This window comes from Pristiophorus japonicus, chromosome 16, assembly GCF_044704955.1.
Source record: "Pristiophorus japonicus isolate sPriJap1 chromosome 16, sPriJap1.hap1, whole genome shotgun sequence".
Lineage (NCBI taxonomy): Eukaryota > Metazoa > Chordata > Chondrichthyes > Pristiophoridae > Pristiophorus > Pristiophorus japonicus.
Genome location: NC_091992.1, coordinates 68,481,822 through 68,501,287, shown reverse-complemented (window position 1 = coordinate 68,501,287; position 19,466 = coordinate 68,481,822). Strand labels below are relative to the sequence as shown.

At 42.7% G+C, this 19,466-nt stretch overlaps 1 protein-coding gene across 1 annotated transcript in view; it reads left to right on the top strand.

Moving 5' to 3' along the window:
• The window catches only part of LOC139226181 (MLX-interacting protein-like), a 413,094-nt gene that overhangs the window by 183,476 nt on the left and 210,152 nt on the right, over window positions 1-19,466 (top strand). The window contains exons 10-11 of the mRNA XM_070856815.1: window positions 5,942-6,012; window positions 11,963-12,131. Coding sequence (XP_070712916.1) covers window positions 5,942-6,012; window positions 11,963-12,131 — 240 coding nt within the window. The remainder of the gene's footprint in view (window positions 1-5,941; window positions 6,013-11,962; window positions 12,132-19,466) is intronic.

Here is a 19,466-nt window from a genome sequence, read left to right as displayed (position 1 = left end):
CGTTCCTAGGGCTCCTGAACTATTTTGCTAATTTTCTTCCTAAATTGAGCACGCTGTTAGAGCCGCTACCCGTGCTCCTATGCAAAGGTCGTGATTGGGTCTGGGGGGACAGCCAGGAAAGGGCTTTTGATAGAGCATGCAATTTGTTATGCTCCAACAAACTGTTAACGTTATATGACCTGTGTAAGAAACTTGTTTTAACATGCGATGCGTCGTCCTATGGGGTCGGGTGTGTGTTGCAGCATGTGAATGCCAATGGTCAGTTACAGCCGGTAGCTTATGCCTCCAGAACTCTGTCCTAGGCAGAAAGGGGCTACGGGATGGTAGAAAAGGAGGCACTAGTATGTGTATATGCAGTAAAAAAAATGCACCAGTACGTGTTTGGCAAGAAATTTGAGCTGGAGACAGATCACAAACCCCTAACGCCCCTTTTGGCCGAAACAAGGCCATAAATGCAAATGCATCGGCCCACATACAGAGGTGGGCACTCACGTTAGCCGCCTATGACTACACTATTCGGCACAGACCGGGCACTTAAAACTGTGCTGATGCACTCAGCAGGCTCCCACTAGCCACCACTGACGGGGCAACTGAGCATGATGCTGAGATGGTCATGCTGTTGAAGCTTTCGAAAGCGAAGGCTCACCTGTGACAGCCCGTCAGATTAAAGTCTGGACAAATAAAGACCCGCTACTGTCTTTAGTCAAGAAATGTGTCCTGAATGGGGACTGGGCAGCCATGTACGGGGCATGCCCTGAGGAATTTAAACCGTTTCATAGGCGCAAGGATGAACTCTCGATTCAGGCCAATTGCCTACTGTGGGGAAACCGAGTAGTCATGCCCCAGATGGGCAGAGAGGTGTTTATCAGAGAACTTCACAATGAGCACCCGGGCATTGTCATGATGAAGGCAATTGCCAGGTCACACGTTTGGTGGCCAGGGATAGATGCAGACCTGGAACTTTGTGTTCGCAGGTGCAACACGTGTGCTCAGCTGGGCAACGTACTCGGGGATGCCCCCCTTAGCCCCTGGTCCTGGCCCGCCAAGCCATGGTCACGTATCCATGTGGACTATGCAGGTCCTTTCATAGGAAAAAGGTTTTTGGTTGTAGTAGACGCCTACTCCAAATGGATTGAGTGTGCCATTTTAAATTGAAGCACATCCTCTGACACGGTAGAAAGTCTACGGGCAATGTTCGCTGCCCATAGTCTACTAGATGTCTTGGTCAGCGACAATGGCCCGTGCTTCACAAGCACTGAATTCCAGGATTTCATGGCAGGCAATGGAATTAACCATGTCAGAACGGCACCGTTCAAGCCGGCCTCAAACGGCCAGGCGGAACGAGCAGTGCAGATAATCAAACAGGGGATGCTCAGAATCCAAGGGGGTTCCCTACAAAGCCACTTATCACGTTTCCTGTTGGCCAATAGATCCCGACCACACTCGCTCACAGGGGTTCCACCCGCAGAGCTGCTAATGAAAAGGACGCTCAAAACCAGGTTATCCCTTATACACCCCACCATGAAAGAAATTGTTGAGAGCAGGTGCTGGTCACAATGTGACTACCATGACAGGAATGCGAGGGCGCGATGTATTGATGTCAATGATCCTGTTTTTGTCCTTAATTACGCTGCAGGGCCCAAATGGCTTGCAGGCACTGTGATTGCCAAAGAGGGGAATAGGGTTTTGGTAGTTAAACTTACCAATGGACAAATCTGCCGCAAACACGTGGATCAAACTAAAAGGAGGTTCAGCAACCCCATAGAAGAAGCAGAGGAAGAACACGACGTAGAGTTTACTCCACCACAGGTGACCGAACACAGGAACCAAGTGGAGGAGAGCCCAGTCACTGTGGGCAGTCCGGACAGGCCTGAGGCACTGCAAACAGCAGACACTCAGGCCAACGGCCAAAAACCGGAGCCCCAACTCAGGCGCTCTATAAGGGAGCATAAACCACCAGAGAGACTTAACCTGTGATCCCAATAAGACTTTGAGGGGGAGGTGATGTCATGTATTCAACTATCATTGCAACCCATGTATAAGCTAACCTAAGTTGTACACCTTGAGAACATTGACCACAAGGGGGTGAACTTGTGGGAGACACTCCTCACCTGGACTTTCAGGTATAAAAGGGGAAGCTCCACCCACCTTCATCCCTTGAGGTCTTGGTAATAAAGGCAACTGGTCACAGAGTGTCCTTCTCTCAAGTATGGGCCTCGTGTGCATCTATACTGTATAGTAAGGACGTATCAATTATTACTGAGACATGCTGCTCTTTGTTGGCCAGTGCGGGCACGGTGGGCCGAAATGCGCTGTAAATTTCTATGTTTCTATGGCTGCAAGATGGTCAGGACTGGGAACTAAATATACCCGGTTATAAGGTCTACAGGACAGATAGGTGAAAATGGTCGAGGGGGAGGGGTGGACTTAGTGATTAAGGATGAAATCACTTAATTGATAAGAGGATATAATGAGAGGTAAGCAGGCAGTGGTCAAATTAAGAAATAAGAAAGAATTTAAGACTGTAGTGGGAGTTGTGCATAGGTCACGGCTGTGAAGTGATACATTCGACAAGCATTTAGTAAAGGCGGAATGGTTTCAGTGAGGTATTTTAACTTTAATATAGATTGGGATTAACAGACAAGCACATGTCGTAGAGGTAGTGAATGTGGCCTAGAACCAACAAGGGGGCATGCCATATTAAATTTAGTAATGAGTAATGAGCCAGATTTAGTTCACAGTCTTACTGTGCATGAACATTTATCCAATACCGATCATAACATGATCGAGTTCAACGCAGTGTTTGAAAGGGGGAAATGTGAAACAGCTACTAAGATTCTAGATTTGCATAAGGCCAATTTCAATGCGATGAGACACAGACTGTCCACAGTAAACTGGGCACATCTCTTAATGGGTAAAATGACAGAAGATCAGTGGGAGATGTTCAAAAAAGAATATAAGGCGATACAGAACCGGTTTATACCCCTGAGGGAGCTGCCCAAAAACAGCCATGGACGACTAAAGAGGTGAGGGACAGCATAAAGCTAACAGAAAAAGAGCACAGAAATAACCCAGATACTGGTGAATGGGAAAGATTCAAAGAACAGCAAAGGCTTACAATACACGCAGTAAGATCTATAAACAGGGACTATGAACGGAAACTTGCAAGGGATATCAAAATCAACACCATTTTTTTTTACAATAATATTGGGAAAAAGAGGGTCGTCAGGAGCAATGTGTGCCCCTTGAAAACTGATAATGGTGATATTGTCAATGAAAATAAGGAAATGGCAGACACGTTGAATAATTACTTTGTGTCAGTATTTACAGTATTTAGTAGTAGAAATCCCAGGGAAACTAATATTGAATCAGGGACATGGACTCAATAAAATTAACGTAAGCAAAATAATGGCACTAAGGAGAGACAAATCCCCAGGGCCAAAAGGTCCCCATCCCAGGGTTTCCATCCCAAGGATATAGGTGAGCACATTGCAGATGCCCGAACAATAATCTTCCAAAGTTCTCTCAATTCGGGAACTGTTCCTTTAGATTGGAAAACTATACATGTCACTCGCTATTTAAAAAGTGTGAGAAGTTAGCCTAACATCTGTTGTCGGGAAATTACTAGAATCTGTAATTAAGGATCGAGGGACTGAACACTTTGAAAATTTTCAGCTGATCAGATAGAGCCAGCATGGATTTGTAAATAGTAGGTCATGCTTGGTGAACCTGATTGAAGTTTTTGAAGAGGTGACTAAAGTAGTGGACAGGAAAATGTCTATGGGTGTTACTTTTATGGACTTCCAGAAGACATTTGATAAAGCCTCTCATAAAAGACTGTTAAGTTAAATTGAAACTCATGAAATTGAAGACAAACTATTGACCTGGTTAGGAGATTGGCTGAGTGGCAAAAGACAGGGAGTAGGGATGATGGACAGGTACTCTCACTAGTGGTGTCCCGCAGGGCTCTGAGTTGGAACCTCAATTACTCACTGTTTTTATTAACGACTTAGATGAGGGCATAGAAAGTCATACATCCAAATTTGCTGATGACACAAATATAGGCAGCATTGTAGGCAGTGTGGGTGAAAGCATAAAATTACAGCAGGATATCGATAGATTAACTGAATGGGCAAAATTGTGGCAAATGGATTTCAATGTCAGCAAATGTGAGGTCGTCCATTTTGGATCTAAAAAGCATAGAACAGGGAACTTTCTAAATAGTGAAAAGCTAAAAACAGTGCAGGTCCAAAGTGACTTGTGCGTCCAGGTACATAGGTCATTAAAATGTCATGAACAGATACAGAAAATAATCAAAAAGGCTAATGGAATGCTGGCCTTTATATCTAGAGGACGAGAATACAAAGGGGGTAGAAGTTATGCTGCAGCTGTACAAAGCCCTGGTTAGACCACACCTGGAGCACTGTGAGCAGTTCTGGGCACCACACCTTAGCAAGGATATATTGGCCTTGGAGGGAGTGCAGCGTCGGTTTACCAGAATGATACCTGGACTTCAAGGGTTAAATAACGAGGAGAGATTATACAAATTAGGATTGTATTCCCTGGAATTTAGAAGATTAAGGGATGATTTGATCATAGTTTTCAAAATATACAGATAGGGTGGATAGAGAGACAATATTTCTGCTGGTTGGGGAGTCTAGGACTAGGGGGCATAGTATACAAATTAGAACCAGGCCTTTCAGGAGTGAAGTTAGAAAACACTTCTACACACAGAGGGTGGGAGACGTTTGGAACTCTCTTCCACAACGGTGATTGATGCTAGATCAATTGTTAGTATTAAATAGGAGATTGATAGGTTTTTGTTAACCAAAAGGTATATGAGCCAAAGGCGTGTAAATGGAGTTAGGTCGCAGATCAGCCACGATCTCATTGAATGGTGATACAGGCTCGAGGGGCTCAGTGGCCTCCTCCTGTTCCTATGTTCCTAAACTGAATGGTACAATTTTAAAGGGGGTGCAGGAACAGCGAGACCTGGCAGTGTACATTGAGACGGTAGCAGGACGTTGAGAAGCCCGTTAAAAAAGCAAATGGGCTCCTTCGCTCCATCAATAGAGGCATAGAGTAGAAAAAAAGGAAGTTATACTAAACCTTTATAAATTGCTGGTCAGGCCGCAGCTGGAGTATTGTGTTTAATTCTGGGTACCAGACTCCAGGAAGGATGCCAAGGCCTCAGAGAGGCGGCAGACGGGATTTACCAGAATGGTTCCAGGGTTGGGGGAATTCAGTTACGTTGAGCGGCTAGAGAAGCTGGGGTTGTTCTCCTTAGAACAGGGAAGGCTAAGACGAGATTTAATAGGGGTGTTCAAAATCATGAAAGGTTTTGATAGAGTAAATTAGGAGATTCGGTTTCAACTGACGGGGATAGACAGATTTTTGAGCAATAAGGGAGTAAAGGATTATGGGGAGCAGGCAGGGAAGTGGAGCTGAGTCCATGATCAGATCAGCCATGATCTTATTGAATGGTGGAGCAGGCTCGAGGGGCCAAATGGCCGACTCCTGTTCCTATTTCTTATGTTCTTATGAAGGTCGGTAACCAGAGGACACAGATTTAAGGTAGTTGGCAAAAGAACCAGAGGCGAGATGAGGAGAATTTCTTTTACACAGTGAATCGTTAGGATCTGGAATGCACTGCCTGAAAGGGTGGTGGAAGCAGATTCAATAGTAACATCTAAAAGATAATTGGATAAATACTTGAAGGGGAAAATTTTGCAGGGCTACGGGGGAAAGAGTGGGGGGGGGGGGGGGTGGGGGGGGATGGGGAGATTAATTGGATAGTGCTTCCGAAGACCCAGCACAGACGGGCTGAATGGTCTTCTGTGCTGCATGGTTCCATGATTCTTCCTGTATTTTAGTGCATTCTTCCTTGTTATTGGCCGTTACTTTGGGTATAATTCACTCTCTGAAATTCTCTTTTTTGCAGGGAAACAGGAAGCTGGGCCATTACCACAGTTCAGCCTCTCCCACGACACAGTCCCTCCAGCTCACTGTCTGGTAAGACACTCTCTGCGGAGCTCTCTGCTAATTCAGATTTATTTTCCTTTTCGAAAACCTTAATACTTTGTGATAGAACTAACAAATGTTTGACTTCATGTCAATGTTTAAAAATGTTATGGAGATATTTGGAGAGTGGAAGAGAGAGCAATGAACTGGAAATATATTAAAATCAGTTTTCACAAAGACTTTGACAAAGTTCAGACTCAGCTCCATTAGGTCAGGAAACTCTGGGCTACATTTTGTCAATTAGCATTTGAAAATGAATGAAAATTAAAACGAATGACTTCCCCAACAGACAAAGCTGCGACCCATGGCTAATTTGTAAAATCTGCTCCTAAAGGTGTACCCCTGGATCCCTTAGAGACTAGAATCCTTGAGAAAATTAAAGAATTAAGCAAGTCTGCATGAGCCCTGGATCGCTAACTGGGCATTGAACGGTAGCAAATATTCCTCCAACATTCACAAAAAGGAAGGGTATGAACAATGGACATTGCCAGGTTACCCCAACATCAGTCGTGGGCAAAACCTTGGGACCAGTGTTGGGATGTTGTCAATAGTCACATAAAGAACACACAGGTCATCAGAAGATGTAAGCATGGATTTAGAAGCAGGTTGTCAGAATTCATTAATCTACTTGGATTTCTTCAAAGAATAACAGACCCATTGAGGATAGAATTCACTTGGATTTTCAGAAGGCATTTGGTAAAAGCTTTACATGTGGGACTTTTTATTACAGTTTAAGTTGGTGGTAGGCTAGCTGGATTGGAAACTAGCTTGGCAGTAAGATGCAGAGCGATGGTGGCTGGAACAGGCGGTGGCAGAGACAGGGTGCAATGATTGAGGGAGTTCTGTAGGGAACCGTTTGGGTCCTTGCTGCTCGAACTATTCATAAATGACTTCTTGTTATAACATTTTCTAAGCAATATTGCCAAGTGACAAATAACCAGCAGTCAAAAAACTTCTGGACTAGTTACGGTGATGGTTTAAGGAATGCTAGATGGATTTTAAAGGTAAACATTCTGTGGCTCTGTGTTTCTGGTGCACGTGTGTATCCACCCTGGGAGGCGGGGGGGGCAGAGGGGGGAGGCGAGAAATGCGAGGAGGAAGTTTTGCACCGAGTGTGCACTGGGACCACACTCCCTGCTTCTCTCTGGCCTGGCACAGTGACTCAGGGCTGCTCATGCTGCTGACATACACTGGCCTCACTAAGGCCATGCAGGTAAGACTCCCAACCTGCAGTTTGTGTGCTGTGTCCCAGAAATACAGCTTACACACACCGTTCACATGGGTTTGAAGCAAACTCACTTCTTGGCCTTTGAAAGGCCTTAGTGGGTTGGGAATGAGTGTGAGCTGCTATGTTCCTGGTCTTTTTGTAATATCTCCAAGTTTGCAGATGACACTAAACTGGGTGGCGGTGTGAGCTGTGAGGAGGACGCTAAGAGGCTACAGGGTGACTTGGACAGGTTAGGTGAGTGGGCAAATGCATGGCAGATGCAGTATAATGTGGATAAATGTGAGGTTATCCATTTTGGGAGCAAAAACACGAAGGCAGAATATTATCTGAATGGTGGCAGATTAGGAAAAGGGGAGGTGCAACGTGACCTGGGTGTCATGGTTCATCAGTCATTGAAAGTTGCATGCAGGTACAGCAGGCGGTGAGGAAGGCAAATGGTATGTTGGCCTTCATAGCTAGGGGATTTGAGTATAGGAGCAGGGAGGTCGAACTGCAGTTGTACAGGGCCTTAGTGAGGCCTCACCTGGAATATTGTGTTCAGTTTTGGTCTAGTCTGAGGAAGGACGTTCTTGCTATTGAGGGAGTGCAGCGAAGGTTCACCAGACTGATTCCAGGGATGGCTGGACTGTCATATGAGGAGAGACTGGATCAACTGGGCCTTTATTCACTGGAGTTTAGAAGGATGAGATGGGATCTTGTAGAAACGTATAAGATTCTGACAGGACTGGACAGGTTAGATGCGGGAAGAATGTTCCCGATGTTGGGGAAGTCCAGAACCAGGGTACATAGTCTTAGGATAAGGGGTCGGCCATTTAGGACTGAGATGAGGAGAAACTTCTTCACACAGAGAGTTGTTAACCTGTGGAATTCCCTGCCGCAGAGAGTCGTTGATGCTAGTTCATTGCATATATTCAAGAGGGAGTTAGATATGGCCCTTACGGCTAAAGGGATCAAGGGGTATGGAGAGAAAGCAGGAAAGGGGTACTGAGGGAGTGATCAGCCATGATCTTATTGAATGGTGGTGCAGACTCGAAGGGCCGGATGGCCTACTCCTCCACCTATTTTCTATGTTTCTATGTTTTTTGCTCCTGTTCACTTAGTTTGGTGCAAGGTCTCCATTGTCCATTTTGCACCTAATCCTTGCAGTGTTAGATTGCTTAACTTCTTTCACTTTTCCCCTCCCACAGTTGAAAGCTCAGCTCTCAATACATCACCCTGGACATTCCCCTGAGAATCACTTGCTTTCAGAGCTACAGGATAAGGAGGGGTTCCGTAAGAATACACAAATACACAGAGGCGTCGGAGGGGACCAGACCCTACCCAAGGTGGAGGATCTGCAGGCCCTCCCAGAGTAATGTCAGCATGTTCAGGGAGATCTGCTTTTTCCGCTTACACTTCACCAATCTCAGGCCCTCGTGCAGTCCATTCCACAAACCTTCCCAGCAATAAATGCTGGCCTTGCCAACGATGCCCACATTCCATCAATGAATTAAAAAAAACTTGATGGGAAGGAATTTTCAGGGCTATGGGGAAAGAGCCGAGGAACAGGTCTATTTAGAAAAACTCTTTCAAAGAGCCAACGCCAGCACAATGGGTCGAATACAAATTTCATCTGCCATGTGTCTGTCCATTTCACTAGTCTGTCTATGTTCTCAAAGTCTGTTATTATCTCCCTCACTGTTTACTACATTTATGAGTTTTGTGCCATCTGCAGACTTTGAAATGATGCCCTTTATACCCAAGTCCAGGTCATTAATATATATATCAAATAGAGCAGTGATCCTAATACCGAGCCCTGGGGAACACCACTGTACACATCAAAGAGAGCAGTGATCCTAATACCGAGCCCTGGGGAACACCACTGTATATATCAAAGAGAGCAGTGATCCTAATACCGAGCCCTGGGGAACACCACTGTATACATCAAATAGAGCAGTGATCCTAATACCGAGCCCTGGGGAACACCACTGTATACATCAAATAGAGCAGTGATCCTAATACCGAGCCCTGGGGAACACCACTGTATACATCAAATAGAGCAGTGATCCTAATACCGAGCCCTGGGGAGCACCACTGTATACCTCCCTCCAGTCTGATAAACAACCGCTCACCACAACGCTCAGCTTTCTGTTCCTTAGCCAATCCTTATTAGCTCTCCCAAAATGCATCACCTCACACTTCTCTGAATTAAATTCCATTTGCCACTGCTCTGCCCACCTGACCAGTAGATTGATATCCTCCTGCAGCCCATGACTTTCCTCTTCATTATCAACCACCCAGCCAATTTTAGTGTCGTTTGCAAACTTCTTAATCATACTCCCTATATTCAAATCTAAATCGTTGATATATACCACAAAAAGCAAGGGACCCAGTACTGAGCCCTGCGGAACCCCACTGGAAACATCCTTCCAGTCACAAAAACATCCATTAACCATTACCCTTTGCTTCCTACCTCCAAGCCAATTTTGGATCCAACTTGCCACTTTGCCCTGTATCCCTTGTGCTTTAACCTTCATGACCAGTCTACCATGTGGGACCTTATCAAAAGCCTTGCTAAAGTCCATATACACTACATCGTACGCACTACCCTCATCGACCCTCTTGGTTACCTCCTCAAAAAATTCAATCAGTTTAACAAATCCATGCTGATTGTCCCTAATTAATCTTTGCCTTTGCAAATGCAGATTTATCCTGTCTTTCAGGAATTTTTCCAATAATTTTCCCACCACTGAGGTTAGGCTGACAGGCCTGTTATTACTCGGCCTATCCCTTTTCCCCTTCTGAAACAAGGGGACTACATTAGCAGTCCTCTAATCCTCCGGCACCATGCCCAGATCCAAAGAGGACTGGAAAATGGTCGAGGCCTCTGCTATTTCCTCTTTTACTTCGCTCAACAGTCTGGGATGCATTTCATCCGGGTCTGGGTACTTATCTACTTTCAAAGTTGCTAAACCCCTTTGTCATGTATTCAACCAGCATTGTAACCCATGTATAAACTGATCTAAGTTGTACACCGTGAGAACACTGACCACTAGGTGGGAGACACTCCTAACCTGAACCTTCAGGTATAAAAGGGTAAGCTCCACCCACCTTCATCACTTGAGTGCTAAGGAATAAAGGACAGGTCACAGACTGACCTTCTCTCAAGCATGGGCCTCGTGTGCATTTATACTGTGTAGTAAGGACGTATCACTCTTAATACTTCCTCTCTCACTATATTTATTTCATCCAGAATATCACACTCCTCCTCGATAGCAGTATCTGCATTGCCCCTTTCCTTTGTGAAAACAGATGCAAAATATTCGTTAAGAACCCTACCAGCATCTTCTGCCTCCACACAAAGATTACCCTCATGGTTTCTAATAAACCCTACCCTTTCTTTAGTTACCCTCTTACTCTTAATATATTTATAGAACATCTTGGGGTTTTCCTTAATTTTACTGGCCAAGAATTTCTCGTGCTCTCTCTGAGCATTCCTAATATCCTTTTTAATTTTGCCTCTTAACTTTCTATATTCCTCAAGATTCTAAAGTATTTAGCCGTTGGTATATGACATCAGGGTCCCTTTTTTACCTAATACTCCCCTGTCAGTCCCGAGACATCCAGGGGACTGGAGAATTATTTTTCCCAGCCTTTTTCTATAAGGGCACATGTTTGGTCTCAGCCTTTCGGATCTCCTCCTTGAATGCCTCCCACTGTTCCGACACCGATTTACCCACAAGTAACTGTTTCCAATCCACCATGGCCAAATCACTCCTTAACTTAGCAAAATTAGCTTTCCCCCAATTCGGAACTTTTATTCCAGGCCTATTCTTGTCCTTATCCATAACCAACTTGAATCTGACTGAATTATGGTCACTGGCACCCAAGTGCTTCCCCACTAATACCCCTTCAACCTGCCCAGCTTCATTCCCCAAAACTAAATCCAAGACCGCCCCGTCTTGTGTTGGGCTTGCTACATACTGACTAAAAAAGTTCTCTTGAATGCATTTCAAGAATTCTGCACCCTCTATACCCTTCACACTAAATTTGTCCCAATCAATATTTGGTCAGTTAAAATCCCCTACTATTACTACCCTATGGTTTTTTGGACTTCACAGCAATTTGCCGACATATTTGCTCCTCTATCTCCCTCCCACTGTTTGGGGGTCTATAATACACATCCAGCAGTGTGATCACCCCTTTTTTATTTTTCAATTCGACCCATATGTCCTAATTTGATGATCCCTCTAACATATCATCCCTCCTCGCTGCTGTAATAGTTTCTTTAATCAGTACCGCAACCCCCTCCCCCTTTTTTAACCCCCCCCCCGGCCCCCCACCCTCTATCTTGTCTAAAAATCCTGTAGCCAGGAATATTGATCTGCCAAACCTGGCCCTCTTTCAGCCATGTTTCTGTAATGGCTATAATGTCATACTCCCAAGTGTCTACCTGTGCTCTTAGCTCATCCACCTTATTCGCTATACTCCTTGCATTAAGGTATACACCATTCAGCACAGGAAGACCTCCTTGCTTACTTTTGGTTTATTGACTGCATATGTATGGCTATTAGAATACTGCCATCAGCCAGTATTTGGAGCTACTGAAGAGCCAACTGATCCCCACCTCGAATCCGTTGTTAGTTTTGCAATGTCAGTATGTCCTGTTGTAGTGTCTGTCTCCATGGTGCTGGGAGTGTATCATTGATGTATTCAATATATTTGTTTACCCAGACCAGCACACTTTCAGATTCCCCAGGAAGTATTTTCATGAAGGCACCACAACTTGTCCTCACAAAGCCACCTCCGCAGTCCAGTATTTCATACTCGGTCCCATTTATTTTTACAAAGACAGAGAGATTGTCACCGGGCTCAAGCTGCAATGGGAAGGTTACATCACCAGGTACTTACTGGCAACTTTCGCGAACACACAGCTCCTTGACCATTGTCAGCAACGAGCAACATTTCTGTTCGCTGTAACAACTTTCTGTTTTGGTGTATTGCAGTACTCTCCTGTGCTCGCCAGTCAAGTGTGCTATACATACATAGAAGCTGCAATATGGAAACAGGCAATTCATCCAAACCCTCTGTGCTGCAGTCAATCTCTGGGCAAGATATCTCTTTGCCCAGTGCCTATTCAGATTAGAGAGTGGAGCATATATTGCACAATGAGGCACTAGCGGTACAGGTTTCCCTGGCCTATGAACCATCACACTTGGAGCTGATATTTGACCCCATGTGCAGCCACTTACCTCGAAGTCACACAATCCGTTAAATTTGATGTGTTGGCATCTCCGAAACATGAGGGACTTCAGTTGTGTGGAGAGACAAGAGAAGGTGAGGTTATTCTCCTTAGAGCAGAGAAGGTTAAGAGATTTACAATCATGAAGGGTTTTGATAGAGCAAATAAGGAGAAACTGTTTCCACTGGCAGAAGGGTCGGTAACCAGAGGACACAGATTTAAGGTCATTGACAAAAGAACCGGGGGCAAAACGAGGGGAGTTTTTTTACGCAGCAAGTTAATATGATTGGGAATGCACTGCCTGAAAGCAGATTGTACAGTAACTTTCAAAAGGGAATTGGATAAATACGAAGGGAGGAGATTTGTTGGGGTATGTGGAAAGAGCAGGGATTAATTGGATCGCTCTTTCAAAAAGCCAGCACGAGCATGATGGGCCGAATGGCCTCCTTCTGTGCTGTGATGGAATCTCTTATTAAAGATATTAATTATGAAGCATCTGGACAGAAATAAAATCATGAATCATAGTCAAAATATGTTTATGAAGGGGAGTCCTTGTTAATCTAACTGACTGTTGTGACGTGATGTACCTGGATTTCAGTAAGGCATTTCATATAGTTGCAATCGTGTCTATTTGTAACTCCAAATTTCTGATTGGTCCCCTGGGAGGACATTGGTTGTGGGCAAATTGGCGGCAGTATTTCCTTATAAAACAACAGGGACCAAGCAATTCATTAGATCTGAATCGCTTTGGGACATCTGAGGTTGTGAACAAGTTATTTCCATCTTCTGTTGTGGTCAGACCAGATCTGGCAGTAGAAGGCAATGCCAATTGTGCTCCACGCATGCTCAAGTTTGCAACTATTGCACTTCAGAGTTAGGGTTAGGGTCACCAGCAGGAATATCAGGGCTGGAAAACTGTGGTGGTTTTGCTCAGAACAATGGCAACAAACATAGAGGTGAAGGAAAACTTAAGCAAGTTTAGAGCGACACTGGTGGTGTGACGAGTGGGGGCTCCGAACCTTTATTCCTCAGTGCACACAATCTCTGCTCCTCAATATACAGTCTCTGCTCCTCAATATACAATCTCTGCTCCTCAATATACAGTCTCTGCTCCTCAATATACAATCTCTGCTCCTCAATATACAGTCTCTGCTCCTCAATATACAATCTCTGCTCCTCAATATACAATCTCTGCTCCTCAATAAACAGTCTCTGCTCCTCAATATACAATCTCTGCTCCTCAATATACAATCTCTGCTCATCAATATACAATCTGCTCCTCAATATACAGTCTCTTCTCAACATACAGTCTCTGCTCCTCAAAAAAACAATCTCTGCTCCTCAATATACAATCTACTCCTCAATATACAATCTCTCCTCCTCAGTATACAGTCTCTGCTCCTCAATATACAATCTCTGCTCCTCAATATACAATCTCTGTCCCTCAATATACAATCTGCTCCTCAATATACAATCTCTGCCCCTCAATATACAATTTCTGCTCCTCAATATACAATCTGCTCCTCAATATACAATCTCTGCCCCTCAATATACAATCTCTGCTCCTCAATGTACAATCTCTGCTCCTCAGTATACAATCGCTTATCCTCAATATACAGTATGCTCCTCAATATACAATCTCTTCTCCTCAATATACAGTATGCTCATCAATAGACAATCTCTGCTCCTCAATATACAATCTGCTCCTCAATATACAATCTCTGCACCTCAATATACAATCTGCTCCTCATTATACAATCTCTGCTCCTCAATATACAATCTCTGCTCCTCAATATACGATCTGCTCCTCAATATACAATCTGCTCCTCAATATACAATCTCTGCTCCTCAATATACAGTATGCTCCTCAATATACAATCTCTGCTCCTCAATATACAATCTGCTCCTCAATATACAATCTGCTCCTCAGTATACAATCTATGCTCCTCAATATACAATCTGCTCTTCAATATACAATCTCTGCTCCTCAATCTCTGCTCCTCAATATACAGTCTGCTCTTCAATATACCATCTGCTCCTCAATATACAGTCTGCTCCTCAATATGCAATCGCTGCTCCTCAATATACAATCTACTCCTTAATATACAATCTCTGCTCCTCAATATACAATCTCTGCGCCTCAGTATACAATCGCTGCTTCTCAATATACAGTATGCTCCTCAATATACAATCTTTTCTCCTCAATATACAGTATGCTCATCAATATACAATCTGCTCCTCAATATACAATCTCTGCAACTCAATATACAATCTGCTCCTCATTATACAATCTCTGCTCCTCAAAATACAATCTCTGCTCCTCAATATACAATCTGCTCCTCAATATACAATCTCTGCTCCTCAATATACAATATGCTCCTCAATATACAATCTCTTCTCAACATACAGTCTCTGCTCCTCAAAAAAACAATCTCTGCTCCTCAATATACAATCTACTCCTCAATATACAATCTCTGCTCCTCAGTAGACAGACTCTGCTCCTCAATATACAATCTCTGCTCCTCAATATAAAATCTCTGTCCCTCAATATACAATCTGCTCCTCAATACACAATCTCTACCCCTCAATATACAATTTCTGCTCCTCAATATACAATCTGCTCCTCAATATACAATCTCTGCCCCTCAATAAACAATCTGCTCCTCAATATACAATCTCTGCCCCTCAATATACAATCTGCTCCTCAATATGCAATCGCTGCTCCTCAATATACAGTCTACTCCTTAATATACAATCTCTGCTCCTCAATATACAATCTCTGCTCCTCAATATACAATCTCTGCGCCTCAGTATACAATCGCTGCTTCTCAATATACAGTATGCTCCTCAATATACAATCTTTTCTCCTCAATATACAGTATGCTCATCAATAGACAATCTCTTCTCCTCAATATACAATCTGCTCCTCAATATACAATCTCTGCACCTCAATATACAATCTGCTCCTCATTATACAATCTCTGCTCCTCAAAATACAATCTCTGCTCCTCAATATACAATCTGCTCCTCAATATACAATCTGCTCCTCAATATACAATCTCTGCTCCTCAATATACAGTATGCTCCTCAATATACAATCTCTGCTCCTCAATATACAATCTGCTCCTCAATATACAATCTGCTCCTCAGTATACAATCTATGCTCCTCAATATACAATCTGCTCTTCAATATACAATCTCGCTCCTCAATCGCTGCTCCTCAATATACAGTCTACTCCTTAATATACAATCTCTGCTCCTCAATATACAATCTCTGCTCCTCAATATACAATCTCTGCGCCTCAGTATACAATCGCTGCTCCGCATTATACAGTATGCTCCTCAATATTCAATAATTGCCCCTCAATATACAATCTCTTCTCCTCAATATGCAGTATGCTCATCAATAGACAACCTCTGCTCCTCAATATACAATCTCTGCACCTCAATATACAATCTGCCCCTCAATATACAATCTCTGCACCTCAATATACAATCTGCTCCTCATTATACAATCTCTGCTCCTCAATATACAATCTCTGCTCCTCAATATACAAAATGCTCCTCAATATACAGTATGCTCCTCAACATACAATCTCTGCACCTCAATATAAAATCTCTGCTCCTCAATATACAATCTGCTCCTCAATATACAACATGCTTCTCAATATACAATCTGCTCCTCAATACACAATTTCTGCTCCTCAAGATACAATCTGCTCCTCAATATACAATCTCTGCTCCTCAATATACAATCTCTGCTCCTCAATATACAGTCTGCTCCTCAATATACAATCTCTGCCCTTCAATATACAATCTCTGCTCCTCAGTATACAATCGCTTCTCCTCAATATACAGTATGCTCCTCAATATACAATCTCTTCTCCTCAATATATAGTATGCTCATCAATAGACAATCTCTGCTACTCAATATCCAATCTCTGCACCTCAATATACAATCTGCCCCTCAATATACAATCTCTGCACCTCAATATACAATCTGCTCCTCAATATACAATCTCTGCTCCTCAATATACAATCTGCTCCTCAATATACAATCTGCTCCTCAATATACAATCTCTGCTCCTCAATATACAGTATGCGCCTCAATATACAATCTTTTCTCCTCAATATACAGTATGCTCATCAATAGACAATCTCTGCTCCTCAATATACAATCTCTGCACCTCAATATACAATCTGCTCCTCAATATACAATCTCTGCACCTCATTATACAATCTCTGCTCCTCATTATACAATCTCTGCTCCTTAATATACAATCTCTGCTCCTCAATATACAATCTGCTCCTCAATATACAGTATGCTCCTCAATATACAATCTCTGCTCCTCAATATAAAATCTGCTCCTCAATATACAATCTGCTCCTCAATATACAATTTCTGCTCCTCAAGATACAATTTGCTCCTCAATATACAATATCTACTCCTCAATATACAATCTCTGCTCCTCAATATACAGTCTGCTCCTCAATATACAATCTCTGCCCCTCAATATACAATCTCTGCTCCTCAATATACAATCTCTGCTCCTCAGTATACAATCGCTGATCCTCAATATACAGTATGCTCCTCAATATACAATCTCTTCTCCTCAATATACAGTATGCTCATCAATAGACAATCTCTGCTCCTCAATATACAATCTGCTCCTCAATATACAATCTCTGCACCTCAATATACAATCTGCTCCTCATTATACAATCTCTGCTCATCAATATACAATCTCTGCTCCGCAATATACAATCTGCTCCACAATATACAATCTGCTCCTCAATATACAATCTCTGCTCCTCAATATACAATCTCTGCTCCTCAATATACAGTATGCTCCTCAATATACAATCTCTGCTCCTCAATATACAATCTGCTCCTCAATATACAATCTGCTCTTCAACATACAATCTCTGCTCCTCAATCTCTGCTCCTCAATATACAGTCTGCTCTTCAATATACCATCTGCTCCTCAATATACAGTCTGCTCCTCAATATGCAATCGCTGCTCCTCAATATACAGTCTACTCCTTAATATACAATCTCTGCTCCTTAATATACAATCTCTGCTGCTCAATATACAATCTTTGCTCCTCAATATACAATCTCTGCTCCTCAATATACAATCTCTGCGCCTCAGTATACAATCGCTGCTCCTCAATATACAATATGCTCCTCAATATACAATCTCTTCTCAATTTACAGTATGCTCATCAATAGACAATCTCTGCTCCTCAATATACAATCTGCTCCTCAATATACAATCTCTGCACCTCAATATACAATCTCTGCTCCTCAATATACAATCTCTGCTCCTCAATATAAAATCTCTGCTCCTCAATATACAATCTGCTCCTCAATATACAATCTATGCTCCTCAATATACAATCTGCTCTTCAATATACAATCTCGCTCCTCAATCTCTGCTCCTCAATATGCAATCGCTGCTCCTCAATATACAATCTCTGCTCCTCAATATACAATCTCTGCGCCTCAGTATACAATCGCTGCTCCTCAATATACAGTATGCTCCTCAATATACAATCTCTGTTCCTCATTATACAATCTCTTCTCCTCAATATACAGTCTGCTCCTCAATATACAATCTCTGCCCCTCAATATACAATCTCTGCTCCTCATTGTACAATCGCTTCTCCTCAATATACAGTATGCTCCTCAATATACAATCTCTTCTCCTCAGTATACAGTATGCTCATCAATAGACAATCTTTGCACCTCAATATACAATCTCTGCACCTCAATATACAATCTGCTCCTCATTATACAATCTCTGCTCCTCAATATACAATCTGCTCCTCAATATACAATCTCTGCTCCTCAACATACAGTATGCTCCTCAATATACAATCTCTGCTCCTCAATATACAATCTCTGCTCCTGAATATACAATCTGCTCCTCAGTATACAATCTATGCTCCTCAATATACAATCTGCTCTTCAATATACAATCTCTGCTCCTCAATCTCTGCTCCTCAATATACAGTCTGCTCCTCAATATACAATCTCTGCATCTCAATATACAATCTGCTCCTCATTGTACAATCTCTGCTCCTCAATATACAATCTCTGCACCTCAATATACAATCTGCTCCTCAATATACAATCTCTGCATCTCAATATACAATCTGCTCCTCATTATACAATCCCTGCTCCTCAATATACAATCTCTGCTCCTCAATATACAATCTGCTCCTCAATATACAGTATGCTCCTCAATATACAATCTCTGTTCCTCAATATACAGTCTGCTCCTCAATATACAGTCTGCTCCTCAATATACAATCTCTGCTCCTCAATATAAAATCTCTGCTCCTCAATATACAATCTGCTCCTCAATATACAATCTCTGCTCCTCAATATACAGTATGCTTCTCAATATACAATTTCTGCTCCTCAATAAAAAATCTCTGCTCCTCAATATACAATCTGCTCCTCAGTATACAATCAATGCTCTTCAATATACAATCTGCTCTTCAATATACAATCTCTGCCCCTCAATATACAATCTCTGCTCCTCAATATACAATCTCTGCCCCTCAATATACAATCTGCTCCTCAATATGCAATCGCTGCTCCTCAATATACAGTCTGCTCCTTAATATACAATCCCTGCTCCTCAATATACAATCTCTGCCCCTCAATATACAATCTCTGCCCCTCAATATACAATCTCTGCTCCTCAGTATACAATCTCTGCTCCTCAGTATACAATTGCTGCTCCTCAATATACAGTATGCTCCCCAATATACAATCTCTGCTCCTCAATATACAATCTTCTCAATATACAATCTTCTCCTCAATATACAATCTGCTCCTCAATATACAATTTCTGCTCCCTCAATATACAGTCTACTCCTCAATATGCAATCGCTGCTCGTTAATATACAATCGCTGCTCGTTAATATACAATCTCTGCTCCTCAATATACAATCTGCTCCTCAATATACAATCTCTGCTCCTCA